The sequence below is a fragment of the Primulina eburnea genome, chromosome 10 (genome assembly GCF_022965805.1).
Source record: "Primulina eburnea isolate SZY01 chromosome 10, ASM2296580v1, whole genome shotgun sequence".
NCBI lineage: Eukaryota > Viridiplantae > Streptophyta > Magnoliopsida > Lamiales > Gesneriaceae > Primulina > Primulina eburnea.
In genome coordinates, this window is record NC_133110.1 from 33,508,528 (window position 1) to 33,520,951 (window position 12,424).

At 33.3% G+C, this 12,424-nt stretch overlaps 2 protein-coding genes across 10 annotated transcripts in view; both read right to left on the minus strand.

The window, feature by feature from the left end:
* LOC140803309 (transcription initiation factor TFIID subunit 11-like) overlaps nt 1-12,424 on the minus strand; it is a 43,154-nt gene that overhangs the window by 7,646 nt on the left and 23,084 nt on the right. The window contains exons 1-3 of one of the 7 annotated variants that reach the window (XM_073159129.1): nt 2,256-2,384; nt 1,580-1,648; nt 1,428-1,502 (exon numbers count right to left, since the gene is read on the minus strand). The exons of 1 other annotated variant lie outside the window; for it this stretch is intronic. In XM_073159129.1, the coding sequence (XP_073015230.1) occupies nt 1,428-1,502; nt 1,580-1,648; nt 2,256-2,258 (147 nt within the window). In that variant the 5' untranslated portion in view covers nt 2,259-2,384. Of the gene's footprint in view, nt 1-1,427; nt 1,503-1,579; nt 1,649-2,170; nt 2,204-2,255; nt 2,385-12,424 lie in introns of those variants that run through there. 5 more of the 7 variants (XM_073159131.1, XM_073159132.1, XM_073159128.1 and 2 more) reach the window with 5 other exon arrangements.
* The window catches only part of LOC140803311 (transcription initiation factor TFIID subunit 11-like), a 29,695-nt gene continuing 23,065 nt past the window's right edge, over nt 5,795-12,424 (minus strand). Inside the window, exons 1-6 of one of the 3 annotated variants that reach the window (XM_073159143.1) lie at nt 12,074-12,158; nt 9,269-9,588; nt 9,004-9,091; nt 8,743-8,842; nt 7,510-8,456; nt 5,795-7,413 (exon numbers count right to left, since the gene is read on the minus strand). In XM_073159143.1, coding sequence (XP_073015244.1) covers nt 8,329-8,456; nt 8,743-8,842; nt 9,004-9,091; nt 9,269-9,588; nt 12,074-12,076 — 639 coding nt within the window. In that variant the 5' untranslated portion in view covers nt 12,077-12,158 and the 3' untranslated portion in view covers nt 5,795-7,413; nt 7,510-8,328. Of the gene's footprint in view, nt 7,414-7,509; nt 8,457-8,742; nt 8,843-9,003; nt 9,092-9,268; nt 9,589-12,073; nt 12,159-12,424 lie in introns of those variants that run through there. The other 2 variants (XM_073159142.1, XM_073159144.1) reach the window with 2 other exon arrangements.

Sequence of the window (12,424 nt, forward strand, 5' to 3'; positions counted from 1 at the left end):
TCTTCATATTACTTTTGATCTCATTCAACTGACTTTCTCAATTAACATAGTCAGTGTTTTTGTTTTTCTTCGCCCTTTTATAAATTGGCTATGTTTGAGAAGTTTATTTCACCCCTCTCGCTTTACTTTCTCTGGGTTTCGATTGAATTTCATGGAATAATTTTATTATTACTAGTTTTAAACTTTTGAGCATATTGAGTAATGTAAAACTCAGGATAAAGTCGAGACATATTTATAAGCGACCTAATATTGAAACAAAAGTGTTGTTTTAGACCGTGTTCTAAATGGTGGTCGACCCGGTTGAGCCTTGACCGCTCCGCTCCACCTTTGTCTAAGACGGCCTCTATAGACGGTCCAAGGCTATCCGACGGGCAAGCAGGCGACGGAGGCAGCGGAGGCGGCCGAGGATGTAAATGATTTTAAAATCCTAGTTAACTGGCAAAGTCAAATAATTTTAGCAACCAGTCAAATTCAATTAATTTAAAAAACACTAGATATAATAAAAACATCTTTCACTCTCTTTGACATTTATTTTTGGTTTCGACTGTCCTCCACCACCTGCCGCGGCCATCAGCCACCACCTTAATTACCTTGTTAGTTTGTATTTATATATTTATTTGCACTTTGTCTAGATTTCATTATATTTTATGAAGTTTTTTTTTGCATAAACTGAAAGGAGATCGGTTACGGTGCTCGGATGCGCAACGGAATTTTCGAAAATCATATTTTCATAGCATGAAAAACAAGCACCCACTAGTATGTGTAGCAAATATGAAAAACACAAAATGACATTCATAGTGTGTTTAGTAATTTTATCTATCAATCATAAAGATTGATTATTGGCTCTCGAAGGGATGACCCAATCTACAAGCTTCCAAGAGCACACCTTGCTCAAATGGTTCTTTCCTTCAAAATTAGGTCCACCACTAACAATGTAGATCCACTCTAATTTGCACTAGAAAAAATTAGAGCATTTTTCTTTGAGAGTATAATGCTTTCCTCAACAATTGAAGAAGTCAAAATTGAGAGAATTGTGGTTCAAAATTTCGGCCATAGCATTGTGATGAAGAGAGAGGGTAACTTTTTCTTGGTTGTGTAAAAAATTAAAGTTGCATGTGCATGCCATGCCTTGTTTATTGAAAAAATTGTCTTCAACCCTTTACCTCCCAAACATGCAATTTTATTTGGGCATGTAACATTTACAAAGCCCATAGACTTTTATTTAAATATCTCAAACACATTTGAGACCATTTAAACTTTACTTGAATTTACTCAAGCCTACTAGTTGAATAATTATTTCCTATTGGGCTCTACAAGACCCAATACTATTTAATTAATTCAACCCTTGAATTAGTTTAATTATTTGGACTCTACTAGGCCAAATATACATGACAAACAAAAGTGAGCGCAAATAACAAGAAAATAACCTTAATCGGATGCTGAGAAACATGTTTGCAACCCTGGCATCGTAGCCTCGGCACAATCTTCTTAGTTGTTTTTGCCTGGATGGAATAGATAATAAACTAGTCACAAAAATGACACTAAAGAAGATATCTTTTCCCTTTTTGTACTGGGTAACCTTGTGCAAGGTGTGCTTTTTGCACTCCTTTGACTTACAGAAAGTCTTCTTAGTCTTAGGAACGTTCACCTGCATATAGCAAATTACAAGTAAATCAAGAAACAAACAAATTTGGCAAAACATAAACACTGAAAGTACATCACTGAAACAAAAAAAATTCAAATCAATAAAGTCATAATAAAAAAACCAAGCCTCCGAGATAGGAACCAGAGACATCCTTATTCATCTAACTAGATAAAATGAACAATATGTAGAAAATCCAAAGTTTTTTCCACAAAATGGCCTGCCGGAACATGACCCATCTTTCAATTCATGATTCCAGATAGCAACAACCAAATATCTCTAATAAAAACAAGCCAGAGACGTCTAAAAAAACAACCGAATGAATAAAAATTAAGAGCTATATAATACTGAGTAGGTAAAACCCACCGCTACAACACTTTATTCCATTTCAGGCCTGCTAAAAAACACTACCGATCAGATTGACTCAAGCTAAATCACCAACCAGCAATACTATACAAATGAATACCAAAGCTACTTACTACTTACGGTACATTAAACTTCGTGGATTTAAAAATAAAGTTCACATACATGTAAATCAACACGCATCCACCGATTAATCATTCCATTTACAAAAGAATAAGCATAGAAAAGGAAGCTAAAATGATAAAGCTACCATGGTCGGCGGCGGAGAAAAGGAGGCAGGAGAGGGGGCTCGGGTTTATGTTTAATGCCGTCTACAAACCCTAGCTTGAGTATTACTGGAGAGTCCACATTGCAAAGAACTATAACCCCATTTGGTCCTTAATCTTTTTATTTAGAACATTTGAGTCCCTTCATTAAGAAAATTACGAATTTCATCCTAAATAACTTTGTTAAAAAAATTGAGAAGCTTTGTTAAAAAATAAAAATAAAACATTTAAGTGCGGTAGAATAGCATTTTAGTTCAATAATTTTTTTCTTTTACTTAGGGAGAAGATCTCGATTTTCAAAATAGATATCGTATTTTGTGAGACATATCTCTCATTTGGGTCATCCATGAAAAATTATTACTTTTTATGTTAAGAGTATTACTTTTTATTATGAATATCGGTAGAGTTGATTCGTCTCACAGATAAAATTTCGTGAGACTGTATCACAAGAGACATACTCCTATCAACTAGTATTAGTTCAATATCCGAGGTTTGTTATTATTCACATTTTATAAATTGTATTCTACATAGATGTCTAATTTATTATTTACTATATTATATTCTTGTAGTAGATTGATTACTTATCGAATTTTAGATTGATTACTTATCGAATTTTAAAATAAGAGATATGATGCAAGAATAAAATTGTGATTTAATCATTTTAAATCGAAATTATGTTATACTAGGTAAGGGCACCTCAATTCTTGAGGTGTCTTACCCAGGTTTGTAGTCTAATATATGAGCATTTATATTTGTCTAGACCAATTAACCATGTGTTCATATTTGTATAAGTCTTATTTAATAATTTAATTTTAAAAGGCATAAGTATTTTGATTATATTAATTTTTATTTTCTTTTATATCCGTAGTCATACTATTAGTACTTCAAGTTGACATTGTGCTTAACAAAGTAAAAAAAATATGAAAAAAAATAAAGAATTTATAAAATTGAAAATAGTTAGAAAAAAGATTGAGTTGGTATTAAAAAGGAGAATTTTAATAACAAGTCTCGAATTGGACATAAAGTATTTGTTCATCTTAAAATTTAATCATATATCTACTCCATAAATATGTTATTATAAATTCCAAAATAGAGCATCCATATTTAAATCAGGGTAGTGGTTGTAGGGGTGTCACACTTAATGACATGGTTGACGCTGATGGATTTACGAAGTTTATATAGGGTAAGATGATGGGTGCTAAGTGGATTTTCATAACTCTCATTTACTAACCCAGACAGAACTAAGATTTAATAATTAACTCTTTCGAATTGTGGTGATATATAGCGAGTCACATTAGGTTGAGGTGTAAAAATTTACAATATTATTTAAAATTTTTGTAGCAAAAAATTTGCAAGATTGTCATTTTTGTGAAAGTTATAAATGAAAGAAAAGTTAGGAAATCGATCGAGTGTTGTGTTTTGTTTCCCTTGGATACAAAGGGAAAAAAATATTTGCTATGTTTTAATTTCTCAATACCCATCATTTGCTAATTACATGTTCAATATATAAACAAAATTCAATGGAAAACAATCTTTACTGCACATGTATCGACTCTGGATACTCAATTTTTGAATTTATAATAACTATTTACGAAGTAGATCCTTCGTTAGATTTTAAGATGAGCAAATATTTTGTATTCAATTTGAGATATGTTATTAAGATTCTCCCATTTGAACACCAATTCAATCTTTTTCGTAACTATTTTCACTTTCATAAATTCCTTGTTTTTCCATATTTTTTACTTTGTTAAACATAGTGCTAACTTGAAATACTAATCGTTTGAGTACGGATATAGAAGAACATAAAGTAAAATCTTCTTATTAGTTCTTCAATTTCTTTTTGAAATAGACAGTTGTATTGACATTGTACATAGTCAATACATGTACAATAAGGTTTGTTTTCCATTGAATTTTGTTGATATATTGAACATGTAGTTAGCAAAGGATGGGTATTGAGAAATTATAACATACCAAGTACGTTAAGCTTCAGGTAATTAAGCACATAAGTATATATAAAGTAAGATAGAGCGTGTCAAGTGAATTTTCATATATTTTATGAAATGTTGAGTCATAGATAATTTATATTAAATGTCTTAGTTGTTTTGTCAATTGCAATAAAAGCAAGTTAGTCATCTGTATCTGTTGATATGTGGTAAATTACAAGCTATAAATTTTACTTAGAGACCCGAGTCACCATAGCATTTGGTGTATTTTAGACACTTGTGATGTTCAAAAAAAAGCTAGTCATCATTTTTTCATGTCGCGTGTCAATGAAATGAACATTGTTATAAACAATAGAGTAGTTTTGGAAACACATGTATGTTTTTGTAATGAAATGAATTCATGTTCTTAACTAAGTTTAAAAATAACAATACTTGTGTGGTTAATAAGAAAGGGTAGGATAACAGCCTATGAACTTCGGAAGAAACAACAAATAATAGAATTATAAACTTTTTATATAAAGAGTGCCACACAACATATATATAATGCAACAAGGAAAAAAAACATTACTCGATCGATCTTTTAACTTTGTTTTCCTTTATAATGTTCAAAAAAATCTTGCAAAAATTTAATATAATATTGTAAATTTTTACACCTCAACTTAAAGTGACTCGTTATGTATCATCACAATTCGAAAGAGTTAATTATTAAATCTTAGTTTTGTCTGGGTTAGCAAATGGTAATAAAAACTCCACCAAAATATTATTGTCTGGTTTGCTAATATAAATTTTAACGTGTAAAAATTGTTATGTACAAATTTTATAATCAAGTCTAATCTTCTCATTACGTGGAAATAATTACATTTTCAATACTGTTATGTACAAATTTTTTATTTTTTGTTTTATTTTTTATTTTGTTAACGATCAATTACCATTTTAGTCTTTAACTTAAATATTTTTCAGTTCTAATAACTTCTTATTTAAATGTTATTGTAACACCGAAAAATACTGACTAACGACAAAATATATACAATATAACAAGTGTAAATATTCATTGTATTTATATGATTATTTGTCATTTAAGTAGAAGCTCAGATTTAAGATATTTTTGGTATTATATTTTTTTATCCAAAGAGTTTTTATGTACTCGTCATCTCATCCTATTTAATATTTGGTAGTAGATATATATGAATATTTGGTTTTGTTGAATTTAATAAATGGTGATTAATATTTTATACATTCATCAAGGTCATAAAATAATTGGATCGCCGGCACATAGTTCGGACATTTTACAGTGGATGGTTTTGAAAATAAGAAAAATGATTTTTTATAAAAAAAATCATATATTGCACTGCTACACAACAGAAACAAGGAACAAAATACCGTAAATTTGTACTTCATTTTTAAATATTTGGAAAAAATTGCTTGTTAGCCACACTGATGTAAATATGGAGGGTTTAATATTTTTTTTTCTGAAAATAATAAATTTAAAACATGGTTAAAATCATGTTTGCTTTCATTGGTTAACTTTAGGGAATCTCAAGAAATAATTCATTTTATGTATATATATATGTATATATATATGTTATATAAAGAAGTTAAAAAATAAGATGCTACCGTTAAGACATTACAGCGAGCTTGCATCTAAATAGTGTACATCTCTGCACCGAATATTTCACATTAATTGTCGATCAATTTCAGTTATTAAATCTTTGGCTCATATTTATATTTGACGCCAGTCACCTGCACAGTTGCGACAGCCACATCAGCAATGGCTGTCGCATCAGCAGCGGCTGCTCTTGTTTTGTTCCTTGTTTGTCTCAGCCATGCCGGGTTGGTGGCCGGATTAATAACCGGAATCTGACTCAGTCCACCCGAGACCTTGCTGGAATTTGCAGCGAAACTCCACCTTTTCTTCTCCTTTTTCTCAAACATAAATCGAGTTGTTCCCCACGTTTTCTTTGCCTTTCTTCATTCCAAGCAACCCCTGCAACCACTTTGCAGCCTTTCCCGTTGCAGGACTTCAAAATCAGAAGCAGAAAATGGTGTCACAATCTAATATTCTTACAGAAAATGTAATCAAGAACGTACCAACCGTAAATATGTTTTATTAAAAAAAACATGATCAACACATCAAGAGACCAAGCGGTTATTCTACACAACCACAATTAATATACTCGGAAATCATCAAGAATGTACCAACCATAAATAATGTTCCTATTATTTCTCATAGCATTTCTCAATAATTTTTTAAAAAAGAGTATCGATATATTTGGTCACTGCACCACAATCAACCTTGAGTCACCACAACGAAAGTGAATGTGAGAGCCTGGTCAATGTAAGCAACAATCTACCTGTCAAGTAGTGTTGTTTTCTTATTTGATAAAAACATATCTCATGTTGGCCAATTCGATCAAATTGGAGCAATTGATCCAACTTCATTGTAACGACATCCACATTTTAGACTCTCACAAACCTATTTCTCATTAATCTATTTACCCTCCAATTCACCTCATCGTGTGATGCAAGTCGCATGGAGTTCTACTGAGTACAGGAATTAGACTCGCTAATAAGAGTGGAAGAGCCCACTTTCATCATGCTCAAGCATTCTAGAGCGCAATCAAAGTTTTTTTTGCTTTATCTAGTCTAAACTGCATTTAGCTAGTGAGATCGATATCTCTAGGTTAAAGAAGTTAACAGTCAATAAGAGTAAAATAAAATTCCAATCCCGATGCGATGCGAGAAGGCCCTGCCCTTATAGTGGACATCTAAAGAAATCAAAAAACCCAAACAAGAACAAGGATTTTTTAAGCAAGACGGCAGTGATGAGACTGAAATTTTCGAATAATGAGGACAATAAAAGCAAAAAATCTCAAGAAATCAGAAACCCCAAACAAGAGCAAGACAGGAGCGCACACGAGAATGCTAGAGAAATCGAGAGAAACAAAAAAAAACAGTAGAAAAAAACCAACCCAACAAAAACAAAGCACCTCAAGAAATCGGGAACCCCAAACAAGAGCAAGATAATGAAGAAAAGTTGGAAAAAAGCAGAACAAAAGCAAGAGGGAAAAACTAACATGGTAGAAGCTTTCCAATGACAGCAAGGAGGAAAGCCGCGCACGAGGTTTGAGAGCGAAGAAACCGCAAGGGAAGTGGAGAACAAACCAAAACAACCTTCTTTCTTGCCCTTTGTTCGACGCCGCTGTGGGGAGAAGAAATCAGAAACTCGAAAGTCGAAACAGAAGCAAAGAATCTGGAAAAACAAAGAAAACAAACAAAAAAAAGAGAAAGCACCAACCAGTCGAAGTCTTCCAATCCCAAAAAAAGAACCCCGCGAGGAAGAGTCAAAGCCCAGGAGCCAATTAAAAAGTGAAGAAGATGCTAGAGACAAAAGAAAAGGCAAAAAAATGAGAGAGAAGATAATGACCGGTTCCACATCCTTGTTCTGGTTTTGTTTTGACGTGGATATCAAAAACATGTTACACATATTCATCTGTTTACCTCCTACCGTACCTAAACTGGCCATTTCAAACTTATTCATGCTTTCATATAAGTAGATATGTACACAAATGCCTCTGGATACCAAATTAATCATTTAAAATTGAAATTATGTTGTATGCATGTATGCCTATAGACACCAAACTTATCACAAACAAGTAATAACATTCTCTTTCTAGACCAAACAGGAATATAGGGTGATTATTTGGAGATTTAGGATTGATCTATGATAAATATTTTTTGCAGGGTAGATGCAACTTTCAAAATCGCCTTCATAATTACTGTCTAACATTCGACCAACTTCCAACTTTCAATCTTGTTCAACAATCTTTGCTTTTAAATGTAAAATCAAAAAAATTACAACTGTTCCAGAAAAATAAATCAGATTTATACAAAACACAGATTTCTCATGACAAGTTTTCTAGTCCCTTCAAAATAAGTGGACTTGTGATTAAGAAGCACAAGGAATTACCAGAAGTGAAAATTATGCTTGTGCTACAGAACACCAAACGAACATATAGATGCAAAATCTAGAGCTTTCATGCCGGATAAGAAATTTCACTGATGAGAAAATTGAAATTTAAAACGCTGTTTAGCACAATGTACTTTCAAGATTCTGTCATCGGAAAAGCCTTGGAACTGATCTTTTTGGGATTTTGCCCTCCAGCTTTAATCTTCTATATGCTTCTCTAATGTGGCATGGCCTGATCGGTCCAGTCTCTTTTCTCTCTGACATTACCATTCTTGCTGCAATTCAATTGCGCTTCAGTGCAACTTACAAGATAAATATTAGCGTTACATACACATTACTACAATAACAATGTACATTTTAGTTTTAATTTCCCAAGGATGAGAAATAATTTCCAGGAGATTGAAAAAGAACCGAGGGGTATTAAGATTAACTTGGTATAGAAGCATCATGTATGATTTGAATCTTCAATTAGAAAATGGGCACAATGAGAGGGATCCATGGCGACGATAAAGCTCCGGAATATTTCTATATCTTATATGGATAAGTGCAAGTTAAACATACCTGTTTCAATAAGCTCCCCAACAAACATTTTTGCTATTCCAGATACAACAATAGTCATGGGTACTGAAATTTTTGCACTTCCAGTTAAGCTTGTTAGCAGCTGCAAAATATGGACAAAAATGGTGCCACTAAAGAAATGAAACCCGAAGTTGGACACTTATTTCGAACACCAACAGCACAACTAAAGACCCCTCAGTCCTCGTAACTGTTTTGCGATACAAGTATTGGCTTGGATGGAAATACGAAAAAGTTGATTCTTACCCGTTTCATATTAGATTTCTGAAATCCAGATCTTCTAAATGACTCGTACCGACTCATTTGCTCATCCGTAAACTTAGCTAAAAGAGCCCTACAATGTCGAATGAAATTAAAAACAAGACAAGGAACAAAGTAATGCAAATAGTACATGTTATAAATAACAAACAATCAGCCAATTGAACCACTTGCAAGTTGCAATTAACTAACCCATCAAGAAAGCATCACTACAGAAAGGATATGAGCAAAAAAAAAGAATAATTCAACTCACTGCATCTTAGCCACTTTATCAGGATCGCCACTAGATGGCAGCTTTCCGAGCTCAACGTCCATGTTCTCTTCTTCCTCATCATCATCGTCTTCCTTAGGTTTTCCAACTGGACCGGCAGTGCCTATGGCTACTGTTACAGCTGAAGATGTTGACGCGTGTGAGGTATGAATATTAGCACTGACATTAACATCTCCACAAATGTGACCCAATGAAGTTTGTGATTCATTCTCATCAAGACCAACAGGGGAATCTGGTGGTGATTCCTCTGGTTCCTCAAAAGCAATCTCAAATGGATCCTTTGATTTGTTCATGTCGGTGGCCTGTAAATGCCATCAACGGATATTCAAAATCAGGATGTAAGCAGTTCATGAAGTGTAAGATGCAATTACTATGATGTCAATTACATGATGATATTAAGGAATATGGAACATAAATATCACTTAACTTTTACACAATGTGGTGTACCTAAAACCAATGTGGTAAATGGCGGGAGGCGGTAACGCCAGTGACCGCCTACCACCTCAGCTTCCTAGACGGTTGAATTTTTTTAGCAATTTTTAATAAGTAATTTTATATAATCATGCAATATAGTTAAAAAAAAGTATCATTTTTTATGTAATATATATAATTAAATGATGTTTATGTTAGAGTAGGTGCCCGTCGAGCCAAGTGTTGGCCGAGGGTTCACATTGAAACTCTATGTATAAACAATCTTTATTTTAATAATATTTGAAATTATTGTTTTGACGCATCTTTATCTGTATACACATGCTTGTTGCATAGATAAAGTCTTTGAATATACATATAGTAAAAAAAATATGAGATGCTCATACGATGAGTATCATGAAACTCGTATTTGGAATACTATATATTCTAAACAGTTCCTAGTCGATTCAACCGCCGCTAAGAAGGATAAAGACCACTCGAGTTTGCGACTAGTATCTGCGATGTGAGTACCATGTTTCATTGGTAGGGGACATTGTGATGTCCGAGCATGCAGATAGGTGCTCCTTGTAGAGTGCACTACACAAACCTCCATAAAGGACTTTCCAAGTGGTTCTCACTTATCGAGTGGAAACATCCTAGTTTATGGTTGTTCACCATTAGTCCTTATAACCCGGGACAACATTGAGACTCTATATGCTAACATTGCACTTTGACTTGTTTATCGACTAATATGGGGTCATCAGGTGGCAAGTTTTGGGTGTTTTGTCGAAACATATAGGAATCGATGCATTGTAGTCGGGGATTCACCGCTTACCTTCGGGTATGGATATCCTATGTGATCTCATTTGTATTTAGTTTGAAATCTCTGATCAGAGTGTTGGTGGTAATTAAGAAAGGGGTTTCTTAGATTACATCATCGATACAACTACGACATGACACATAGTATCGATTCTTTGACAGCTCTCGATATACCAATAGTTGTCGAATCGGTAGGGATATATGAGATGAAGGGGCCATAATGTACGCTAACCATAATAGATTGGTTCTTGCAGGCACTATCATTTGATACCTAAGGAATCATGTAAGCGATGCTGCTAGGCGTATAACATGATCGGTTGGGTACTATCAGACTTGAGTTCTGACGTTCTTATTATCAAGGAGTTGATCAGTAAGAATGAAGCAACTGGGGTATGCTCATATAAGGACATATTTAGTCCTGAATCACATTGAGATGTGATCCCACGGCTAGTTGTATCATTGAACCATTGAGGGTCACACAAGTGCTAACTTTCTAGATTCCGTTGAGAAGTAAAATAGTTCAATGTGTTGAACGGTTTATAAAGGAGTTTATAAGCGCAAAGAAAAATTGAAGTACGACCTCTATAAGAGGATTATGGGAAATGTAACTTTTAATTTGAGGAAGTGTTCCTAAATTAAAAGTTGTTCAAATAAATAATGTATTTGAAAATTGTGATTTTCATAAACATTGTTATGGACTAAATTAAATTAATTCAAGTGTTGAATTAATTAAACACTAGTTGGCCTAATAGAGTCCAAATAATTAAATTAATTCAAGTGTTGAATTAATTAAATAATATTAGGTCTTGTAGAGCCCAATAGGAAATAATTATTCAACTAGTAGGCTTGAGTAAATTCAAGTAAAATTTAAATGGTCTCAAATGTGTCTGAGATATTTAAATAAAAGTCTATGGGCTTTGTAAATGTTACATACCGAAATGAAATTGCATATTTGGGAGGTAAAGGGTTGGAGACAACTTTTTCAATAAACAAGGCATGGCATGCACATGCAACTTTAATTTTTTACACAACCAAGAAAAATTCAAATCAATAAAGTCATAATAAAATAACCAAGCCTCCGAGATATGAACCAGAGACATCCTTATTCATCTAACTAGATAAAATGAACAATATGTAGAAAATCCAAAGTTTTTTCCACAAAATGGCCTGCCGGAACATGACCCATCTTTCAATTCATGATTCCAGATAGCAACGACCAAATATCTCTAATAAAAACAAGCCAGAGACGTCTAAAAAAACAACCGAATGAATAAAAATTAAGAACTATATAATACTGAGTAGGTAAAACCCACCGCTACAACACTTTATTCCATTTCAGGCCTGCTAAAAAACACTACCGATCAGATTGACTCAAGCTAAATCACCAACCAGCAATACTATACAAATGAATACCAAAGCTACTTACTACTTACGGTACATTAAACTTCGTGGATTTGAAAATAAAGTTCACATACATGTAAATCAACACGCATCCACCGATTAATCATTCCATTTACAAAAGAATAAGCATAGAAAAGGAAGCTAAAATGATAAAGCTACCATGGTCGGCGGCGGAGAAAAGGAGGCAGGAGAGGGGGCTCGGGTTTATGTTTAATGCCGTCTACAAACCCTAGCTTGAGTATTACTGGAGAGTCCACATTGCAAAGAACTATAACCCAATTTGGTCCTTAATCTTTTTATTTAGAACATTTGAGTCCCTTAATTAAGAAAATTACGAATTTCATCCTAAATAACTTTGTTAAAAAAATTGAGAAGCTTTGTTAAAAAATAAAAATAAAACATTTAAGTGCGGTAGAATAGCATTTTAGTTCAATAATTTTTTTCTTTTACTTAGGGAGAAGATCTCGATTTTCAAATAGATATCGTATTTTGTGAGACGGATCTCTCATT